Source organism: Haemaphysalis longicornis, unplaced genomic scaffold (assembly GCF_048455015.1).
Source record: "Haemaphysalis longicornis isolate Haplotype H1 unplaced genomic scaffold, Haemaphysalis longicornis Haplotype H1 scaffold_10, whole genome shotgun sequence".
NCBI classification, from domain to species: domain Eukaryota; kingdom Metazoa; phylum Arthropoda; class Arachnida; order Ixodida; family Ixodidae; genus Haemaphysalis; species Haemaphysalis longicornis.
Window position 1 is genome coordinate 38,820,402 of NW_027526204.1, and position 23,835 is coordinate 38,844,236.

The 23,835-nt window shown below is 44.8% G+C and overlaps 1 protein-coding gene across 6 annotated transcripts in view; it reads right to left on the reverse strand.

The window, feature by feature from the left end:
- LOC144158387 (ATP-binding cassette sub-family C member 2-like) overlaps positions 1–23,835 on the reverse strand; it is a 131,351-nt gene that overhangs the window by 48,009 nt on the left and 59,507 nt on the right. For all 6 annotated transcript variants that reach the window (XM_077689255.1, XM_077689254.1, XM_077689258.1 and 3 more), the window contains 7 exons: positions 19,218–19,334; positions 16,333–16,461; positions 14,333–14,489; positions 9,903–10,160; positions 3,044–3,247; positions 1,428–1,574; positions 906–999 (listed from right to left, as the gene is read on the reverse strand). In XM_077689255.1, the coding sequence (XP_077545381.1) occupies positions 906–999; positions 1,428–1,574; positions 3,044–3,247; positions 9,903–10,160; positions 14,333–14,489; positions 16,333–16,461; positions 19,218–19,334 (1,106 nt within the window). The remainder of the gene's footprint in view (positions 1–905; positions 1,000–1,427; positions 1,575–3,043; positions 3,248–9,902; positions 10,161–14,332; positions 14,490–16,332; positions 16,462–19,217; positions 19,335–23,835) is intronic.

Genomic DNA, 23,835 nt, shown 5'->3' on the forward strand with positions numbered 1-23,835 from the left:
AGTGGAGGGCTCCGGATTGATTTTAACCACCTGGGGATCTTTAACTTTCGCCAAAATCTCGAGCATACGGGCGTTTTTGCTTTTCGCCTCCATCAGAAAAGCGGCCGCCGTGGCCTGGAATCGAACCCGCGTCCTCGTTATCAGCAAGCTGTAATGCAAAGTGCGCCACATGCAAGCCGTGTGAGAATGCGAAAAGTGAAAATACACTTTGTGCTTAGGAGTAGGATGCTTTAAAATTTCGATGGACGCAAGTAGGGACGCTAGAGCAACGGCGATGCAAAATAAATATGCAACCACCCTTAACAGATGTAGTACGGCCACAACTTATGATAGTGTTCGAGACTTTTGTTGGAAAGTTTCGTGAGTAGTAAAAATAAAGTATGTTCATTTTCGGTGATTTTATCTAATATCTAATTAACTAATATCTAAAAGAAATTTCGGTATTTCGTATGTTTTGGTGCGGAAAGTATGAGACTAAAATTTTTCATGCTTGTTCCTCGGGTTTGTTTTCTAGGGGAGATTTTTCGGCGTAGCCATCTTTCTTCCAACAATGAAGTTAAGGCGCTACGAGGCTTGCCGATGAAAGGACACGTGAATACAGTATGCTGATGTTTCCTAACACGCTGTCATGGCGACAAAGAGCTAGTCTCAGCTGTAATTGGTTCTACCCAATCAACGCAAGTGAGGATAAATAGAAGGCACTGATGCGGAGTAGGAACAGTGGCAGGGGAGCTTCGGGACCAGTCGGAGATGTAAATGAGTAAGTTAACTGGAACTGGTGGAGGCAATAGACGACTAAATCAGCATACCGCCTTCATGTGGGGAAAAGTTTACTTTACAGCAGTAAGCGATTACCCGCCAAAGCAATAAGAGCACAAAAGGCCTGAGCCAAAGGTAGTACATACCTTTTTGAGTGCACGAATAAGCTGTCGCGGTGTTACTGTCGTCTGTTTCTTCTGCAGTACAGAGACTGATAACTCGATTGGCGGCGATGCCTGCCTGAAAAGACGCATGTTTATAAGAAGCTTTGGCAAGCCAGTCACAAGAGCTGTTGTGCAACCAACTGTATTATACTGCACACAAGGCAGGCCATTACCGTCAAACACTAAAAGTCACAGTGTTGTAAAATAATCTGCTCCACATAGGCCTCACTCGCTTTCTTGTACCTTGCGCACCAAGTAAAATATTTTAATTAGAAGAAAATCCAGATTATTCTCGCTGCACTTTGCTTTCATCTAGGGCCTCGTTATTCCTTTCAATGCTTAGTTTTTTTCAGACAAAAAATGGTGTTTTATCCAAAGGTAGTTTTTTTGGTGATGATTTGCAAGCCACAAGCTGTGGCGGGTTGCATCTAGGTAGGTTCTTTTGTTTACAATACACAATCACTTCGCGGGCCTGAATACACCGAGACGAAAAAATGTACTTACCACATTTATTGTCCGCATGATCAGAGTAAGATTTGCATAGAAGTTTTCAATAATGGAGAGGAGGTACACGCTTGAAAATGACTCCGATGGTGACAGAAGGCGCGTAGGGTCAATCAGGGCCAGTGTGCCGTACATCACAATAACCAACTGGAACAAAAATCCCCAGTTCTTGATCACCCGCGCCTTGATAGAAAGCTCTTAATTACCATGGTGCACATAAAAATTCCTGCTAAATCATCTGAGAAACCTGGTTAGGGCACTTTGGGATGCGCCCAGCTGTAGAAATGTTTGCGAAGGTAGATCGAAAATGTTTCTTTGTTTGGAAAGCACATATATGCCGTTTATTGTTTGTTAAGCAAGTAGTGCGCAGCCATTTGTGTTGCGGATTCGGTAAATGAAGATAGATAAACGCAATTTTTTTCTCATAAGTTGGTAGCTTAGGCCAAATACAGCAGCCAATGCATATCAACGACACGTCCTTATTAATAAGACTTTGGCACATAAAATATGCTTTGTTGTAATCTCTTTACCGAAAGTGGTAAGCCAAAGCTGCATTGCCAGAGGAAGCTTTCTTGTAATTAAACTTGACTGCTACTCTATCCGCCGTAGCGAAGGCAGGGGATCTTAACTCCTAAAACAGCGAACACTTACGGACAATGCGTGAATTTCTAAAATTGCCTTTAAACAGACACCGCATGAAATGTGCTGTCTTCCCTGTCGTCGCGGAATGCACTGCACGTAGTGCGTTCTGCGACCATTCAGTGGATGTGCAGGCTGTTATGAGATCAGTAATATGTGGCACTCGCGCCTTGATAGAAAGCTCTTCATAACCACGGTGCACATGAAAATTACCACTTCATGGACAATGCGTGACCTTGTAAATTTGCCTTTAAATGAACACCGCATGAAATGTGCTGTCTTCCTTGTCGTCCCGATATGCACTGCACAAAGTGCGTTCTCTGACCATTCACTGGATGTTCAGGGGGCCAGGAGATCAGTAATATATGGCACCCGCGCCTTAATAGAAAGCTCTTCATTACCTTGGTGCACGGTGCACATGGTGTTCATGAAATGAACACCATGCGCAGTTTCCTGCCGACGCGACAACTATTGTACTGACTCCAGCCTGGTTCAAAGGTGTGGCAGCCTTCATAAATATGGTGTCTACATATTCCCCCATAATTATCAAGCTTCCGTCTCTTCAAACACAAGTTGTATGGGTGAAAATGGCAGCTAGAGCATAATTCAGCACTGTGGACCTGAGAATAAGTCACACATTGCGAGGAAATATGGTGTATAGAAAACGGCGGTTGCGTCAGGCGTTGTACGAATGGCAGTTATTCGACCCCGAAACCTCGAAACGTAGGGCACGCATCGTTGACTGCAACCTGGTAAATAGCAATTATTTAGTGCTTGTTTCAGTTCCTCCTTAAGATGCAATGGTGCAGAAACGTATGACCAAAATTCGGCACACTTTTAACTTTTTACTGACTATATAATGCTCTGCATTTCGTTCTGTGGAGAAAGCCTGTACATTGAACCTGCAGAAGGCTGCCACGTGGTGCGAGAATAAATTGTGATCGTTTCTACACAGTTTTATCCGTGAGCATGCTTACCAAGGAGCTTGCCGCACTGTAGAAAGCGTCAATGACGCCGTTCAGAATGTTGACTTTGAGCACTTGTTTGAGCTCCTCCTCTCTTAGCAGTTTCAGGCGCTCCATGTGGCTGTTTTCCCAGGCGTACATCTTGACTGTTCGTATAGAGCTAAGCAGATCCAGCATTTGCTTGAGCCGGTCATCGCGCAGTTTCATACTCCGCTTCTGCAAACCGCATAGCACCACATCGACGTTCATACTTCTTCGTGGTATGACAATAATGTTTGCAAAATAGAAAAGAACTATGAAATAGCTGGAAATTCGCAGTGGTTTTGTCACTCCACTTGTGGTTCTGTGATAGCCACCAGTACACAAAATGATTTTAAATCAATCCTAGCCAGCTCGCTAGATATTTAAAGAATCTCCACGTGTTATTTTCAGAACAGCAAGGAATAACTTGTGCTGCCTGAAAGTACGAGTGGCAGACCGGAGTCACTCTTAACTTCGCCAATTTCAGGTATTCGGTTGGTGGAGCTGCCCCAGTTTGCAGTAAACCTAAAATTGAATATACTCAACCTTCTTGCTTGCGTAAGCGGTATGATAGGGCAAAGCTATGAATGCTACATGAGAGGTGTAGGACCTCCAAACAGTATCGTTTGAAATGCAAAAGGCAATACTGCATACCCCTTATATTCTAAGATTGAGAATTATTTGCTTGTTTCTTGTATCAATATTTGTAGAAACACTTCTCACTGAATTGTCTCAATACTCACCCTTTGAGGACATGTCATTTGCAAGGCCACTACTGTTCATAACGACGTCTTGGTTGTACATTAAGAGATAACTGCAAATCTGAGACAGAATGCGGTAGTAAGACGGTAGTAATTCACGGCCCCACATCTGCCGACTGCATCGGCGTTTGATTCAGCCTGCCGGATTTTCTGTCGTCGAATGTCGGAAGCTCAAGAAGTCAGAAGATCGAGAAAGTGGTTACACTCTTCCACCGGCAACTCAAGGCTAATTTTAGGGGCTAGTGAACCCCTTCTAATCCTAGCTTAGGTTCCTCTTGCCTGAACAATTGATCTGAGTGAAAAAATGATTGAATTCTGAAAAACCTGGTCTGCATACTGCCCTGAGAAAGTGGATGTCCGGCAACGCTGTTGTAGACAACTACAAAACGTGATAATGAAGGGTATGCAATGTTTATTTATTTATTTATTTATTTATTTATTTATTTATTTATTTATTTATTTATTTATTTATTTATTTATTTATTTATTTATTTATTTATTTATTTATTTATTTATTTATTTATTTATTTATTTATTTTTGAATACTGCCAGCATGAGAGCCAGGCATCGGGTAGGGTGGGAATTCATGTTTACATTCACGAGGACGCAATAGTTAACTGGGTGCATATTAATACAACACAGAAGAAATAACACGACACACATTGACAACATTTGTCAAAGAAAAATAGAAAAAAAAGAAAACAAAACAGAGATAGCGCATACCTGCCCATAGTTTTACGCGCATGACACTTAACGCGCCACTGCAGAAGAGTGAGCCAATAACAACTATTTGCAAAGAGAAAACCACGGCACGATGACAAAAATTGCTATACAAGGAATAACTTAAAAAACTGTACTCGGAAAAAAACGTTTACACATCGCTGAAAAAAACGGCAACAATGCAACAAGGCACTGTTTACATAAGAAACCACTACGGCACAGAGAACATAAAAGTCAGAAGCAGTAATTAGCACACAGCAGCATTTAATATACCCTTAAGGAAGACGTTAAACGAGAACAATCACACAGCAACCTAAATAAAGAGGTTTTTCATGAATATTTCCACACTAGGGCATTCGACCGTACTCTGAGGTAGGAAATTCCAACTAGTGACTGTTTGAAGAAAGAAGGAATGTTTAAATACGTTTGTATGACAAGAAACAATCTGTAACTTTTTTTGCGTGATATGAACGCGTCGGGTGGCGATCGGTCATTTTGAGGTAGTTTGCTTTGTCTATGCCACGTTTACCGTGGTATATTAAATAGAACAACTTTAGCCTGTCGCGGTTACGTCGCGTTTCTAATTTTTTTAAGTCTGCGGCCTGAAGAAGACTCGATGGCGATATGCGCCAGCTATGAGAATTAAGAATAAATGTGACGGCTTTCCTATGTACTCTTTCTAGTTCGTCGATGTTCGTTCGCGTATACGGGTCCCATACCGGCGCGGCATATTCTAATACAGGTGTAATGTATGTTTTGCAGGCTACTAATTTCATTTCCTTCGTTGAATTTCTCAATGTTCGTCTCAAATAGCCGAGCTTTTTCGTTGCCTTATTGGTGATATACGTCGTATGCTCATTCCACCGTACATCAGAAGTGAAAACAACACCTAAATATTTGTAACAGGACACTGCGTCTAAAAAGCTATTACCGACATGATATCGAAAATTTAGTGGATGTTTTTACGGGTTAATGTCATTGAAACAGTTTTTTTTAGATTTTTAAACATTTGCCACTTCAGGCACCATTCCTGTATATTGTTCAGTGACATGTTTAAGATTTCTTGGTCGTTAGCAGATTCGCTTTCATGGTATAGCACACAATCATCGGCAAATAACTTAACTTTTATTGGTATATTGCTAGCGGCATCGTTAAAGGGACACTGAAGTGAATTTGTCAAGCTCCCGTTTTTGCTTGCACTGTGTAGACTGGCTCAAATTAGCACACTTTTCATCGTTTATCCGGTTGACAAATCGGTAATTATTTTACAAAGCGCGAAAGAAGAAAAACTACCATGCGCGGTTTGCGGCGGCCGCACAAACTAAGCTGTGACGTTGAGAGGAGGGGGCGCCGTGATTGGACGATGCCCAAGGTTAGCAATAAAACAAGTTTCGGTTTCGGTTTCGGTCTCTAAAACAACATGTTTGACATTCGATGGCGTCGTTGGATAGGCATTCTCAATATCCCAGTTATCGCAGTACCGCGCTTCTGCCATGTTGTCGGCTGTAAAATGCATAAGATAAGCCTCCCAGGACGGCTTGGAATCGTAGCATTCACTATCTGAGGCCTACGCAGTGCATGAACGCCCTCCGCGTCCCCGCAGACGCTCAAATGCATGCGCTTTTCCCCCGTATATGGAGCTTGCCTCACTCATGCCTGTATCGTAAAAAGCGCGTTCGCACCAGGCCAAGGGTCTGTTGATTCTGGCCTGTGCCCACTACCCGCAAGCAGTCGGTGCTTATGGCAACAGCACGCCAACGAGAACTCGCTAGCGCGGCAGTGCCAGCCTGCGCGAGTTCTGTGGACCAGTTCCTAGAGCAATGAACGTTGCGGCCCAAAAAAAGGTGAACTCAGTATAGAAAACATCGGCGAAAAACGAAAAAGTTAACTAAAAAAAAAAAGCATGTACCCGCGGCTATTCGAACTTGTGACTGGCACATTCTTCCATTCCCAAACGTGTTGTCGCTTAGTTTCAACTGATCAAACGAATTGCGATGACCCGTCGGCGGCCGGCAGAATAAACGGTGGGCCGACTGAATCGGTGGCGGAAGGTCGGCGAGCCGTGCAGTAGCCCTCTCCCGGGGTACGTCACGGGACGGCCGTGCTGGGGTACGTCACGGGAAATCGCACGTGCTGGGCGTGGCCGGGAGGGTGGTTGGCAAAACATTCCGACCGGCGCGCGGCGCGTATGCAGTGAGGCTGCATTAGACGCGCGCAAAAGTGGAATTTTTGTTTACGTGTTGGCTTTTCTGATGCCGGTGGGCTGCTGTGCTCTCGGCTACCCAAATTTTGCGAGCAAAATTAGCGGCATCAGACTTTTCGGAGTCCCCACAGAGGTAAATTCGGCGTGTATTGTGGATGCGCGCAATGTGCCGAAGAGGCTGGCAGCCAAAGTAGCGACATAGTCTGCTCTTACTCGTAGCAACATTTCGCATTCTCGAACTTCAGCTGTTCTCCAAAGCGCAGTCATACCGTCTACATTGCAGTCCGCGCTGATTCGAGCAATGAAATGATACTGGTTTATCAACCATCTGCTATCATGCAGCACCAGCAGAAATTTGCTCAAGTGAAATAGGGGGGCGGGCAGACGGAAATTTTCTTGCTGCGAAATATTGTCATGTTTTGAGGAGGTAGAGCACTTTATAAAAAACACAATGAATGCTCACCTGCTTACGCGACGTGAAATAAATGTTTCGACGAGGGATCCGCGATAGCCGCCTGCCGCCTGATCGACAACGACAAGTTTGATCTTTTGTTATGGGGGGATCTGTTCAAGACGAACGAAATTCATTGCTTGTAAGTACAATAAATTTTTACCTTGATAAATTATATTCTGCCTTGAGGATGCCGGAAAACTGAGATGCTTGCCGTGCTCACACATTATCGTGCCTTCGGGGCGAGATGGGCTGCTCACGCGACTCGAAAAATGTGTTTGGCCTTAGCGAACAGACTCAGTGAATGTATTCGTTTGTTGTGGATTCCCGACGCTGGCGTATGCAGCGGGCGTACATGGACACTAACTTTAACTATCATGAAATAATGACTACCGAAAATATTTCAGTGCACTGTCGCAAGATATACGCACTAATCATATGTGGCTGCTATGTTACTCTCACAATGACGATGTACCATTTCAATATTTCACTGGGGTAAAGGTAAAAAAACAATCGGTCAATCTCGTAGAGAACGACATCATCGCGATATTTTTATTGGAATAATTTTTGCCTTTTGCTCTTTATATTTTTGTTTCGTTGCTGCTTATTTTACTATTTAATCCTTTCATGCTTTACCTTTCCTTTTTCCCCTGGACATGAAATCGTGTGTACGCCACTGTCTCCGGGCGACGCAAAGAGAACAAGAACAGGGAGCGTCTAGCTGCCTGAGGCACCGCGCTTAGCTTAAGTGGACCTCGAAAGCAACGATAAATTAGCTTTCCTTGGTATGTGTCCGAACATAAAGAATCTTAAAAAAACATTTTGGGATGCGTCGCAACAGCACCAACCTTCAGAATGACTCGTTTAGGCTGTTATGCCGCGCACTGATTATCTGAAAGCGTCGCCGTTCAGTTGACCGTACGGTAAACGAAAGTGTTGCGGAGGTTGTAGATGCGGAAAGCTACATGGAGGTGCGGCGGCCACAGCTAGGATAGCTAGACCCCCACCAGCAATGTGGGAAGCCAGTGACGGCCCGAACCAACGGCACATCGTTCCTTTCGGGCGCCGCGCGGCCAGGCCGTGCCGCCGGCGCAGGCGCTTCCTGCCAACCGCCACCTCACTTCGCGGCCGCCAGCAGGCGCCACCCGTCGTGCGCGTGCGCTTAGTGACGTCACGTTGTTTACATACAGGGAGAGGTCCATTGTCAGCTCCTCTCCTGCTGACGTCACACGAAAACGCCACAGAAAATGGGCGAGCGTAAAGAGAGGAGGATAGCATTTTCGAACTGATTTTTCTACTAAATGAATTCGCGTAAACACGCACAGAGTGGTCGAAACAGGGCCCAGGGACTCCGGACTACAGTTTGCGCTCGTAATCCCGCATTGTTTACAAACCACTTCAGTGTCCCTTTAATGAAAACTGGAAACACGTTTCTCGTTTCTCGTCGTCTCGGCGGCCTTCTCGCTTGCGCTCGGTTAGTGTTACTAGGTAAGGTTACTTGTAATCGGCAATCGTTTCTCTTATTCTTCTTTGCGGCCGCCATGATTATTCATTTCACAATACGCGACATTTTCTTACACTGCGACGGTTTGTGGGTGAAGCCATTTTGTTGTGTATGTGTTTTAGTGCGTCAACTCTTGCCGGCTTAGCTTGTCCTCCCAGCTCTCCGTCTGCGCACGACTTACGCCGATCCGAATGCGAATCAAAAATAACGCGTGTAACCGCATAAACAGCAGAAGTGTGTACACAGATACCGTTTTGCTGCATCTTCGGTAGTGTTGTTTACAAACGACCGTGCCAAAGTTAACAGCGAGGCCGTAGATTATGCAATCTCGGAACACTGATAAAAGCAACTTGGCTGCCGTTGCTGAATTGGGCGCCTCAGTGGCGGTACTATAATAGCTTATCTACTGACACTACGCTGGAATTCTCTAGAGGCCAATGCTGGGTCCTGCCCAGCCTCACGCACGCGCTCGGGGTCGTGGGAAAGAGCTGCTCTATTTAGTGACACTGGACCTGCCTAGCCTTCAAAGGTAATCTTAAAACAAAATATTTACCAGGAACGCATGCGGGCGGGAGGGAAAGTCCCGTTGTTCCAAGGCGCTTTATTCATATTGTGGTTCCGATTATTCCTTTGTGGTTTCCTCAAACAAACTCGGACTTACATGTTGTATGCCTGATTAGCCTCATGCATGCGCTCGGCGTCTCAGGCCGTAACGCCTCGGGAGTTTCGCCCACGGAGATGAAACCGTTGGGGAGTAGAGGTACACAGCTTTGTTGTAAAATATTTAAAAGCGTACTCCCCAGGAACGTTCTTTCTTAGGCCTTCAATTAATTGATCCTACTGAAGTAATGTATTTCCACCATCCACCCGCCGCGGTGGCTCAGTGGCTAAGGCGTTGCGCTGCTGAGCACGAGGTCGCGGGTTCGATTCCCGGCCGCGGCGGCCGCTTTTCTGATGGAGGCGAAAAGCAAAAACGCCCGTGTGTACGAGATTTCGGCGCACCTCAAAGATCCCCAGGTGGTCAAAATTAATCCGGAGCCCTCCACTACGGCGCGCCTCATCGCCTGCGTTGCGTCGGCGCGTTAAAACCCTACAATCAATCAATGTTTCCACCATCATCGGAATCTTACCCTTATTAAGGTAATAGATATGCCACACACAGTCCTCTCAGTGTGTATTGCACAGGGATTGGGAAATCCCTGCGGGCGTACCTGCATTCTGTGGTAGACCGCGATTGCAATCCAGAAGCCTCCAAATCCCACCAGGAAGAACGCTGCACAGCTCAGCCCCGGCACGAGCCCCACGCGAACAGTGAGCATGTAGAGCGCAAGGGGCATTGTCAGCATCGTGGTCAGAGGCAGAAGCAGGAGCTGGGTACTCATGGAGATTAGGACGCAATCCACGCTTATCACAGACACGATGTAACCCGTAGACGTGGACGCTCGTGCAGTTGCTGAATACGACATCACCTGCGCCAACCGAAGACGATACGAGATGAGTGAGGATGGCCTCGTTGACACACTTTGTGTCGCGGTATAAAAATAAGAGCCCCGTCAGGATACCGCAAATATCGACGGATTTTTGCTCTGTGTATCCATCTTTATTAAGACGAAGCGTGGTGTCGAGATGTTTTAGTGTGTGGGTCGACATGATTCCGATTTTACAAAGGGCGGGAGAGCTCCACAGTTTCGCTTGAATAATAGGGTCAACAGCAAGGAGCTTCAAAACTCACAACTCTTTAGCCCTAATATGTAAATAACTATCGATGTATTTGTGTAATATGGCGCTCAAATTTGGTCTTAAAAGCAGTGTGACTTGGCAGTTCTCTCAGACATCACGCCGATGCATTGCCAGGCTTTTAGATGCGACGCATCTGTTTAACTCGCCTTGTCCCGCGTCGTTGTCGCGGCGTAGTCCGCATCCTCGGCGCGGCAGCTGTGCGCTCCGCTGCTCTCACCGCAGCGCCATCTGTGCATCAGCGCGGTCAGCTCGCTCCCGTCGTCGTGCCAGCTGTGCGTTAGCGCGCAGCTTGCGCTCGCGCTTGCGATCGGTTAACACATGCGCATGCGCTGCTATGCGCTGCTATGCGCTGCTCTCTCTCATTCCGCTGCATATAAACGCGGTAAGTGCGCCGCTCCACTCGGTCGTTCCGCCGCCGGCGCTCCGATGACATCGTCCGATGATTTGAAAAACGCAACGGCAACCCCCGATGCGTCGCATCTACCCCATGGTTTTTCTTTACTTCACATACAGGAAAGCGATTTGAAGCTTGTCGAACCTATTTCTGGTGCACGCAGGCACGAAAAATATCAAGAAATTGTTAGCGTAGATTAGATGCCACTACTGTCAGCGATTTTACGTAGACCGTCCTTTCTTGCTGCTGTGGCCGGACTTAAACGCTTGGACGTACAGCTTAGATAATCAAGGGAGCATATAGAATCTTGTATACATCTTTCTATTGAAGCCGTTGAAGATGGAAGGCAGAGAGGCGAGCAACGTATTTCGCTAAATGGCGGGCGTCAGCGTACATGCAATTATTACGTAACAACCAACGTAATGGCATGGCTGTGTGTTGCGAGACGAGGAACCTCCGATTGTAGGTTTTTGGGGAGACGCGACGGATAACTACGACTTCCACCTGTGCTTAAAACAGAGAATGTAACATACACGTGAAGGTCATTCAGCGTCAAACAATTGTTACTACAAAAAATGGCGCAGCTTCCACAAGCGGTACAAAGTTGGAGAGGCAGTAGATCTGGCGATCCATCTGCCTTGGTTGGAGACCCGGGTGTTGCACCTCACATGGGTTTGGAAACTTGCCCCCGAAAGTTCGCCATGACTGGGCGGCACGGTTCGTTCTACGCGCAGCCTCCCATATCTTTCATTTCATATATCACCGTGGTGCTAAACCCCACAGACATCGGCTTCGTGAACTCGGCGTCTCTGCTCTTCCCTTAAGGTGGGAACTCACGTAAACTGGCGAGTAGAAGAGCGTGCCAGAGATCATGCCGTGAACGTGGTGCAGAGTGTTATGGAAGGTCGAGCGGGCCGACGCCGGGTGCTCCTCACGAGCCGGACGATCGCGTGTGCGCGGTCTTTCGTCCCGGTATTTTTTGTGGTAATGCTGTACAAAGGAAATATCAGCTTAAACAGCTCTGCTGTTGAAATCTGGAACAAGCATTTCCCCGGAGTAGCACAGCCCTGTAGGCCATTGCGATCACGAGGTTTTCACTTCTACGAGGTTCACGGGCAAACAGCATCAGCATCAGTCGACCTCCTATGGGTAGTGATTCGTACTGGGTTTTTGCTCTTTGCAATGCGCGGATGTAGAATGGTGGCGTCGCATCTACCAAAATAACACCGCGATGCACCGGGAGCGCCATTTGTAACGTGCGTGCCACACGAGCGGGCCACCAGAAACTATGGAACTTTCAACTGCTTTGATACGCGGAAACAATATACAGACTAGGTTCCCTTAAGCGTCTTTCGTTTTAATTTACAAATCAAGGAGGCTGTCTCTAATGTCGTTTTGTGGAGCAAGGTTGTACTTGCCAAACAGAATGGGTAAATAGCGGAGAAGTGCTTGTAAGAACTGCTCCCGCTGCTCTATCAGTGTATCAATAATATTAAGCTCATCATGACGCTTCGATGAAAGTTAGTGACGTTTGTATATCTCTAACACTGGAGCAAATTCATGCAAATGAGCTGCACTCTGTCCAACAAACACAAGGTTTGTCTTTGCAGTGGTTCACGATGAGTTAAAGAAATGACCAAGTAACAAAGACAGTTAAACTTTATTAGAATTGAAAGGCCTTTTAGTCGATTTGATTTTTTTTGCGTTTCTGGGGGACGTAAATTTACCTTGAGATTTTACCGGAAAAATATCGGGTGGTTTTCTACGTAACCATGATTACAGCAACTTGCTGGTTTTCCAACATCATCGCCAACTGATTCATCTCAGCTTTTAGGATAGTGGCGTATTGGTAAAGAACGCTTTAAGATCCTGCAAGGGCGTCAGCTTAGAAGGAAAAGTCATTGCAAGAGGGTAGTGTGGCAACGATATATTTCAATGCCGTCGCAGAAATTACCGGTAACTTTCTCCATCAAAAGAGTTTGGTACATTGATCACATCAATGTTTTTACAATCACTTTGCTCGTATTATTTAGTACTAAAATGAGAATCACAACCATAAAATTTACATCACTTTAGTTACTTTTGCCACTACGAGGTTCCGACGTTTGTAGTGAATTAACCCTGAAGCTTGGAAGAGCTTTTCGAACTACTAGCGAAGATTCATTCAAGGCGAAGCGAACATGGCACCATGTACTTAAGCAGTGGTTCAAAATCAAGAAAAGCCAAAACGAAACTTTTTTGTGTCCTTCCTTGAGCACTGTTTTTTCTAAGGAATCTCAAGAGCAGCAAGAAACGACGAAATCCTTTTTTATGCTCTTTGAATACCACTATAATTTGAAATTAATCATTACCAGCAGCAATAAAGGGTAGAGTGTATGAGCGCTTGTTGGTGTCTCAAATTTGCATCGAGGACAATGTGCGAGAGCCGCATGCCGAGCGGAAAGCACTACGTTTTACTTTAGCAGTCTGACCTCAACTCACGGCTACCTAGCTTGCGTTTATGAGCAGCAGTAAACGAGAACTTTGTCCTGCCGCCCACTTTCGTACAGAATAACACATTACTTTACCAAATGGCCAGTGTCTGATCGATTGGAAAAGAGTTACTCCGACTACGCGAAACGTAAGCGTGCCGACGAGAAACTACTAAAGAACTTGGAACAGTGGCCGATAGGGCTTCTAACGGAACTATGTGGCGCGGTTATCTGAAGCACTATATTTGCCGCGGAACAAATTGAGGCTGTGTATGCCGTGCATTAGCGAAACATTTAGCGGGGATCCTATATTAGGAATCCATACTAGTACGGAAGAAAACCAGGGCGAGAGCTGGAAAGGTAGTGCTTCGAGATAACCGTAATTGCATAACTCAACAGTCCTCTCTTCTAGAGTGAGATGTCGCGCGAACCACAGTCAGGGGTCTTTCACGCAGGAATTCCGCATTACTTACGTTACTATAGGAAGTATCAGTAGGATTCGCTTTGACGGCGCATGCTTCGGGAAAGCAAATTCCGCGTCTGAAGGTATACGTGCCATAATATGCGACACAAACACACCATCCTCGCAAGCAAAGTCTGACACATGCCTCGCCAGCACATCCAGACCACATGGCCCTGTGGTAAATCTAATAATCGCGATCAGTGCAAAACGTTTTTTGTGAAAACGCTGGAGGCTTATTACACCTTTTCGAAAAGTATTTAGTATACCAACAGCACCGCAGAGACAAGAGAATAGTGACATGACTGTCCACACCCAAAATATGCTCCGTTATACAAGTTTATACACACCTTTATTAACCGAAATATACCTCTTTGTAGGGGTTCTGGTGTGGTTGTCATCAATGGGTGTCAACTCTGCAAGCTTTAGGTGTTTTTCGACCGTGTTCTATCATTTATGTATCTTTTGGAGTAATGTTGCTTGCTGCATTTGGAAGAATTATCAGTTATTCCCAGCGCAAGGCACGGCTCACACACAGTCGACATCACCTTGGCGTCCATAGTGTTCTGATCTTACCTTCCTCAGAATGGCTCCTTGGCAAAGCACTTGAATGCGTTCAGAAACCCTGTATGTCAGGTTAGCCTGATAGGATGCAAATGCCCCCTCGGCAATACACGTCGCTGCAAAGAGGAGCACCATTGAAGACATGCTGGATGTCCCAGCGATGAGAGCCCTGCAGAAATGCGTCGGAATGTAAAATAACTGTTACCTATGCTGGTACAGTTAAACCTGGATGTGGCAAACCTCTATGTAACTAATTCATAGATTGAACGACATTTTTAAATTTCCCTTTGTTATTCCCATTCAAACCCGTGTTATAGCGACCTCCTTGTAACGAACGTCGCGGCTGTCAGCGTTGATGGTTGATGTAACCAAGTCGGCAGATGATCAGTCATTGATTGTTTTCATTTTCACTCAAAAATAGGCCGTAGCAGCTAGCAGCAACAAAAACGTCCGGAAAAAACACAAACCAAAAACAAAAGAAACAAGAACAAAGAGGTGCAATTACTTTAATGTTAAAGTCAAGATTTCTTGCAAGCACGCAATATATGCCAACGGAAAGAAACATGTAGCCGTTACCAGAACAACATCTACACATGCTTGAAGTTGGCCAGTGAAAATCTACGTCACAGTTCTGATTTCCAAGGATGGCCACAGGCGTGTTGTTTTTAAAGGCGGGGAATTAGCGTGAAAAGGCGAGGATGTTTTTAAGATTTCGATTTTCACACAAAAACGCTTCTAAAATTTCATGCGTTTGAGTAACGATGGATTTTCTTGATTACGTACTCTTTTAATAGCAGTGAAGAGTACACCAGCGACAGTGGCGTAGCTAGGAATAACTTTCGGTTTGTGTATTCATTTATTTTATTTATTTTTCATACTGCCAGTCTCGAGCGAGCCCATAGCAGATAGAAATTCGTAGAGTTTCGGTAGGAAGAACATCAATGGACCTAACACTGGCGAACAAAACAAAAGAAAAGCGAACGTGTAGAATGGAAAGCTGCCACACGTTTTCACTTCACATGCAGTTCCGTTGGATTATTCGGCATACAACCCCGCGTAATCTGCTTATTTGGTTGACCACAAAAATGCACGATCAAAATAAAACAAAATGTACAAAACTGGCATGGTCAGGCATGAAAACTGAAAATGAATGCGCTGTGTACGTAAAAGAAGTAGTGTGCGTGCAGGGATGAAATGCACATAAACGTGTTTGAGGTTCGACAATATGACCGGTTAGGTCATTACCCAGTGCATTACTGACACTTGAAAAGCAAAGTTTGAGATATATTAGGGTCAAGTTCATTTATTTTTTTTTCAGTGCAAGCGTAAAAATGACTAACGAAATATATCGTTATGTAACTAGTGCGCTGTCAGTGTGTACGGGTTTTGTCGCGAGAGAGGCGAGAATGAGAATATAACTATATGGAAGAATATACTTTCGCTACAGAGCTCTTACTTTCCTGGGCTGCTGCAGTAAAACGACCTAGCCGCACATGCACATTTCGAATGACCTATTTCAATCCAGGCAGCACAAAAAGTCTGGGGGGGGGTAACCACGCTATGTAAGTATGGTAACCTGCACCTGGAAGCTCTGCTGCGTTTAGTGCAAGTCGAACTTTTACAGCTCAGTGCAGTGCGAACGCGCCCATACAGGCATCCACCGATGTTGTGCCCGCTCTTGGCCCCGGAACCACGAATACCCAAATGAGCTTCAGTCAGCTGAGAGCGCCCGATGAGTCGTGCCGCCTTGCGGAACGTAGCCCACGCTTTTCATCCGCATGAAGGAAAGTGCTATGTGGCGTAATTTTACATGGCAGAGAAAACACTTCCAGTAAGACACTTTTGAGAACATAGAAGGTACCAAATTATTAAGTTGTGGAATTACCCGCCATAGCGGAGATCAACGATAACTTAGTTCGCTGAGGAGTGCCAGCGAAGATCTAAGCAACTGTGGCCTCCGTCAGATGAGGTGAGCACATTTGACTGCCTGTGGATGCGCAGTATGTACTCACTCAAGCACGAGTGCCCTGGCAAGGTTGTTGAGAGAGTTCGCCATGCAGACAGCAGTGATCCAAAGAAAGTCTGCCCACATGACGCTCCAGACAGAGTTCAGAAAATGACGTTTGCTCCGCGAAGGCGTTCTGCAAATGTTGGATTCACAACGTGTGGCATTTCGATTTCTGCGATTCGAAGATGCATATCATTCTCCAGTCCCTATAAATCTCTCAGCAACCTGGTTGAACTGTCGGATGGTAATCCTCTTCAGCGAGTAAGTGAAAAAGAAACACCTTAAAATAACCTGGGATTCTTATCGGGACATTAGAAAACACACTTACACCAATGCAATCAGTTGGATCGAGCGAGCGTTTTTTTTATAAAAGGCAGGTGCTATTTTTTATACATACATTGAGAATATTTTTTTTGAAACTGATTTAGCAGATTTGCTTATTACATCGACACTGCACCTCACATTATCTACCTTTAAAAATCGTCTCACAATGTCACAATATAGAGCGCTTGTGATCATGATCTAAATTATATCACAATCCTGCTGTACTTAACGAATATGTAGGTAAAATATCACTGCATCAATCATGGCATTCTAAAATAGCGTACATGGGGCAAAAATAATCCAATGCAATGTTCCTTTCCATTCATCAATTCTTTCCAGCCCATCGCGTCCAACACGAAATAATTGAAACATCTATTTCAACGTGCCACCAGTACACAACGAATATGGCAAGCGCACCATTTCTTATGTTTGGGGCTGTTACATGAAATTGTGTGCCTCTACAAATAAAAAAGGTGCCCATCTTACAAGAAGCATAAAACTACATTCCCAACAACCTGTAGGCGCCACCACTATAATCATACATCGAAAAGTTTTGACATGACTCGGTTTCGATCATACGGAGGTACAGTCGTCAAAACTGTTAACAACAACAAAAAACGAGGTGCCAGCGTATGCACAGAGCGGCAGGTTACGATAGCGCTCGGGCTGCTAAGCGAGGCCCTGCGCATGCGCTGAAGCACCCGAGTGCAGTAGGGCAGCATCGTGAGCGCCGATAACCAGGCGCCAAAGATGCGGCTGTAGCTATCAAGAGCTGCCACTCTGAGCGTAGGCAGGCACCTCGTGTTTTGTTGTTGTTAACAGTTTTGACGACTGTACGTGTTGTTGTTTAACAATGTCCTTGTATGTTTACATTCTCAGCGAAACATTGTCACTTTTTTATCAAGCTTTTCTTATGCAGTCGAGTTTTTGGAGTAGTGACTTCGTTTTACCTTCCTAGTATATATGCTAATTTTTGTAATCTGTTTCCTTTTTGACTTAGTGTACGTGAGATCATTTTTTGTTACTCACATGTTACTGTGAACTTTTTCGTGTGTTTGCCACTTATTAGCATCACGGAGTGCCACCATTCGAATCAAGCTTTCATGTGTACTCCATGTTTCAGTTGCGGGTATGTCGCGACACGTTTTTGCATACATAGGTTTACTTGATATTTATTCTTTCACAAAATGTATTGAAACCTTCACGCCATGGACCCACGTTTAGGCCAATTGGCTGTCTAGATGCTCCATATTTGTTTTGTGCATAAAAGCTCAAATAAATAATTGTATTCTTGAGTGTATGTCCTGCGTTTTCGCACAAACAATTACTTAAATAAAATGGAAACGATTATCCATTCTATGTTGTTAACCGAAGCAGAAAAACCTCAAAAACATTTGTTAGCCGCTGAAGTGCCGGTTTGAATTGAAGTATATTGTTACATGTATCCGCACGTGACAACATTATTTACAAGCCAAGAGCTAGTAGGAACAGAAACAATGTTTTTTTTTCATGCATAGAAAAGCGCTCAGGTTCCATGAATGAAATTGAACCCCGTCGCAGGCTGCACTCCCCTATTCAAAAATATTCAGAAATCCGGCGAGGAAGCTCACCTTGAATTGTATTTGGGGGATTGCGCTTTTCTTATTCTTGACTTTAAAATGCACGGACAAGGAACAACGCCGCAGTTTTTCGAGAAACGTATTTATTACATCTAACTAAAACTAGAATAGCAGCATAGGATTTGTGGGAAACAAAGTTTTTTTGGATAGCTGCTAGCACAAGAAAAATGAGGGGCATGTCTACAAACGTGTAAACTGAGTAACAGCAGTGAAGTTTTAAAAATCTGTTACGTAATATTTGCGGGGCTGACTACAGTACTGGCCACTAGAAATTGTCGTCGCATACCAACTTCACAATTGCTGCTGTAGTTTTGATACCTGTGAAAGGCTCTCGGTACCGGCGGCCTCGCGATTTAGGAAAGTAAATGATTCATGATAAGCTTAAAACTATTTGGCGACAGACAAAAACCGCAACAGGCAGGTGTACCTGCCTATCACTAGAATGCTGGCTATAGGTGGTAGGACACTTTTGGCTACTTTCAAACAAGTGGCTGCGATTTAAGTGACAGAAAATACAATTCATTTCCGACGCTCTTTTTTAGGTTAACATTCAGCGATGTCCTTTTTTGTACTTTTCTACGCATGCTGGTACTTAGGGAAAATTCCGTACAATGGTTTTTTTTATCACCGAATCACACTCACAATGCTCATAGTTTTGACAATTGGTGGTTACTGGTGAAGCTACCTGCCGTGTCATTAGGGTGCGTCAAGGAAGGCGGTTAAGAATTACGTTTTAGGCAGCAGTTGTTGCTCTGGTTTAAGGATATTTATGGTTGGAGCGTCGCTGGATACTTTAAATCTATGACTAATTTTAATAATTGTGGCGTGCTTTCAATACAATGCGGTTCAGGAAATGTATTTAGAATCGAAAACATATTTATTATCTCGAATGGGATAAAACGTTCAAGTATTTTTACGCAAGATCTGGTCTAAGGTTTTCACTTACCCTTTTCCGACCTTTCTGTATAGCGCTTCGACCATTCTTGCGCATTGATAGTGAAGACTTGGTTTCGGGAAGAGGCTAACGTTAGTTTTCGTTTTGCTGATGATATTCACAACGGTCCTGCAAAGAGGAAATAAATATGTCATTTGAGTGTGGATAAGATGACATATACAATTTTATTTCGAAGTCTCTAAACGCAGAAATGCGTCGTCCAGGTTATCACGGAAAAAGGATGACCTGTATTCCCATTCACTGCCTGTAGTTTTTACCCATTATGCCCTCTACACCAATCTCTTTGTTTTAATTAGATGGCCCCCTGCACCGTTTTAGCAGTTGAGGGCAAGGAAGTACACATTTTAAACTTTATTCTGAAGACCATAAAGTACTGGTATTTGGCGCTCTTTGTTCTGGCTGCCCTTGCAACAATATACAACACCAGCAACAACAAAACCAGGAGACCGAATAGACTTGTAGAGGACGCCCGCAAGTGCTTCGTTGAACGGAAGGGACACAGCTTTATGACAAAAAAACTAAATATTGTGTTTTGGGGAATGGTAACGTTCCATACATAGACGGGACATTGCTTGCAAACGCAAGCAGTCTGAAGATCCCATGTGCAGCTCCAGAGGGTTGTGGTTTCACGTTTTCACTGCTCTAATACTGCGGATTTTTATTGCTGCAATTCCATAGTTATTGCACAAGAAGAATGTATTAGTTTTTGGTGAGGTTTCAACTGCGAGCCAATTTTTCTTTTCTTTTTTAAAATTATGTTAGAAAGTCAGCCTGTCAGCAAAAGACATCGAACAAACTTTCGCACTAAGACTAGAACAGTGGTTTTGTCTGAAAAGGCACCAACTTAACAAAATACACATATGAACGGTGCAGGTAAGCCAGATTACGAGTAAGCCATCAAGCAAACTACAAGAAAGCTAAGCGCAATAAAATTAAAAAAACGAAGGAAAATTTGCTCCCTGAGCAAGCACCCGCCGTATACAGTATACAAGCATAAGAGTCATGCATAGTAATGCATGCACGGCACTCCTTCATCAGCGGGCACGGTGGATGTCACCACGCCTCCCCCCTTTCCCTAATGTCTTTTTTCTCTCCTTTTGAGACGACAAACTACAAGCCCTTCCGTATAGGGGAGATTGGCTGTGTCACATTCTGTTCATGTATGCGAGAAGCAGCATAAGGTGAGCAGACTCGCGGTTCCTAGTCACAACGGCATTCGTGGTCATCGCTGTCCACACAAAGGTAGTTCCCTTGAAGCTCTTGCCATGATGAATTTACCCTCCATCCCCGTTAGATGCAACAACGGTTTGCCGTCAGCTCCCCACTCACCTTGGGAGGAGTGACGATTTAAGGGTTTTTTTTTCAGCGTTGTACGTTTCATTTGATTTCATGTATTTTACCCTCAAGGCAAAATGTGCTACACAGGGGAGCGGCTTAAAACACAGGATATACAACACAGCAACAAGGTTGTGTACAACAGTTTTATGGGGTTTGTTAAATAACGATATTGGCTTATGCTGGGCGAAACAGGTGATGGTTTTCAATGGAAGTGGTTGGCCCAGGAAGGAGGTTCTAGGCATGTTCTGTGCGAGGAATGAAAGACTGAAAACAAGGATTTGTTCGACAGATCACGGTTGCAACTTTATGTCGACGACGACGATGAGCACACTGTATCCAAGTGGAATCAATCCTGGCATGTCTCGTAATACCTTCGGAAAATAGAAAATTACGGCTTGAAATTGTGTCACCGCGCAAGAAAACAAACGTGACAGTCGAGAGAAATGGCTTGTACAGCACAAGGTTGTAGCTCGTTCCTCGCCCCCTTGACAAGGCTGCTCTCAATGCAGGCCGAGCGCTTGGCAGGTTGCGCGCAGTTCGTATTCATTTCCTGACCAATACCTATCGGAGACATTCGCTGTGTGCTGTTAGAAAACTGCGCAGTTGTGTTTCTATGACACAAAACTGCTTCCTAGTCTCTCTATTTGCGTAGATATTTTTCTTTTCCAGTCAAGCTGAACGTTCTGTTGTTGCATGATGGACCAGCTGTGAGATCGCGCACTCCAGTCGCGCGGCGTAGGAGAAAGGCCGTCGAACATAATTTAGCAACGTTTAGTAGGAAAAGTTTTGAAATATCTGTTCTAATATCACTTGCAGTTAGAAGTATGCCGCCTCACGTCTTCCTCTCATGGTTGCCAGCATTGCTTTTAGTGGGCCACGTATGGTTTGGAGGTCGAAAAATTATGATTTCCAAAGTTCTGGGGCCCTATCAGGAAAACCCTTTCGGGTTAAGGTATTTTGAGTTACCCCCTCCATTTGGGAAAAAAAATATACTAGAAAAAAACGGTTGTCTGTCTTTTAAATGACTTCTCGCTGCGTGCGTATATTCTGCATGTTTTCGCTGAAACTTCGTGGCGGTAAAATCAGCCTGCTGCTGTTATAGCGGCTCTCTAAGGAAGTATTCCAGCCCTTCCTGTGCATTCTATGATTTATTGTTTGTATTTTAGAAGCAAATCTGTTGACCTGAGGGTAGATTTCTGCAACTCACTGTGGCGTTAGTGTTGTACTTCAGAGGCAAGAAACGGGAAGGGCGCACCTTGTAAACGGCGGAAAGACGAGGGGGGTCAAATGGGCTAATTTTTAACAGGCTGCCCATAACGCTATAAGACTGACAAAACGTTAAGGTACGTTCGCTCCTATTGAGATGGCTTTGTGTTTTGCGCTTCAATAGCCACGTCCAAAGTTTGAAATAACGTCTACTCGAGTGTTGTGTCCGGGAGGCAAAATCACTGCTCAGTGAATCCTTAGCTCACACAGAAAGAGGCGCAAGTCACTGGAGTAAAACTTAAAGGGCCACTGAAGTGATTTGTAAACATTCCGGGATTACGAGGGCAAATTGTAGCCCGGAGTCCATGGGCCATGTGTCGACCACTCTTAGTGCGTTTACGCGAATGTATTTGGTATAACAATCAATTCGAAAATGCTGTCCTCCTGTCTGCATCCTAGCCCTTTTCCCGTGGCGTTTTCGTGTCACGTCAGGAGGAAAGACTTGGCCTAACTGCGTGACTGCACGGCTTGCCGACCTTCTGACAGAGTCATTCGGCCAATCGTTTAGTCTGCCGGCCGCCTACGGGTCGTCGCAATTCGTTCGCCCAGTTGAAAGTAAACCCCGACATGTTTGTGAATGGAAGAAAGTGCCTTTCTTTACTTTCTTTGTTTACTGTGTCAAGCTCCAAGTAGAGGTAGCTCCACACAAGTGCAGCACAAGCGCACATGCGACGCTTCACTGACTGGTACTCTAGTAGGAAAATCTAAGGTCATTTGAAGGCTTGAAGGCGGAAGAACAGCCAGCGAAGTCAATAGACGTATTGAGGAAATAAAATCAACTGAAACTTCTACCTTACAGCGTAAAACTAGGGAGCAGGAAGTACTTATTTTGCGTTGTGTGAAAAGCACAGCGGTCAGCAGCACGACTACATATCTGAGAACACTTTTCTAGAAGTCTAACAAATACAATTGCTAGACGTGAGACATTGTGAAAATTTTGGGGACGCGTACTGCACGAGCGCTATACAACAAATAGTCACCGAAGCTGCCTAAAATGCGAAAACTAAATAAAAGTGTAATCCGGTTATACATTATGTACCTTATATTTCTAACGTGGCCGCGCAGGCCCGTGGCCGAGCGGTCTGGATCGCTAGGTTTGCTATTTAGCAAGTCGCAAGCTCGAATCCCGGCGAGTACATTCTTTTTGTATTGTAATTTCATTTTTTTCGTTTTCGGGCGACGTTTTCTCTACTGAGTTTACCATTTTTGGGCCGTAACGTTCACTGCTCCACGAGCGAGTTCGCAGAACGCACGCAGACTCTCAGTGACGCGCGCAAGCGAGTTCTCGTTGGCGTGCTGTTGCCATAAGTACCGACTGCTTGCGGGCAGTGGGCACAGGCCAGAATCAGCAGACCCTTGGCCTAATGTGAACGCTCTTTTTGCGGCACAGGCATGAGTGAGCCAAGCTCCAAAATATGAGAAAAGCACATGAAATTTGAGCATCTGCGGTGACGTGAAGGACGTTTATCTACTGCGTAGGCCTCGGCTATTGTTTGCTACGATTCCAAGCCGTCCTGGCAGGCTTATCTTACGCATTTTACAGCCCACAACATGGCAGAAGCACGGTACGACGAATACTGATATATCTAGAATGCCTATGATGCCGTCGGAAGTCAAGTATGTTGTTTTACCGAACCGAAACCGAAACTTCCTTGAATGATAATTTTGGACATCGTCCAATCATGTTGCACCTCCTCCCGACGTCACAACTATTAGTTAGTGTGGCCGGAGCAGACACCGCATGTTAGTTTTTCGTTTTTCGAGCTTTATAAAATAATTACCGACTTATCAACGCGATCAACGATGAAAAGTTTGTTCATTTGATCCAGTCTTGACAGACTGGAACAGGGGTTTGACAAATTTTGTTCAGTGTCCCTTTAAGGCAGAACACATTCATTATTGAGTAAATATGTAGGTGATTGTGGTTAGCGCGTGGGTGATTTCATTTATTTATCAAACTATCCGCAGCCCCTCTGCAAATGGATTACAGTGGAGGAAGGTAGAT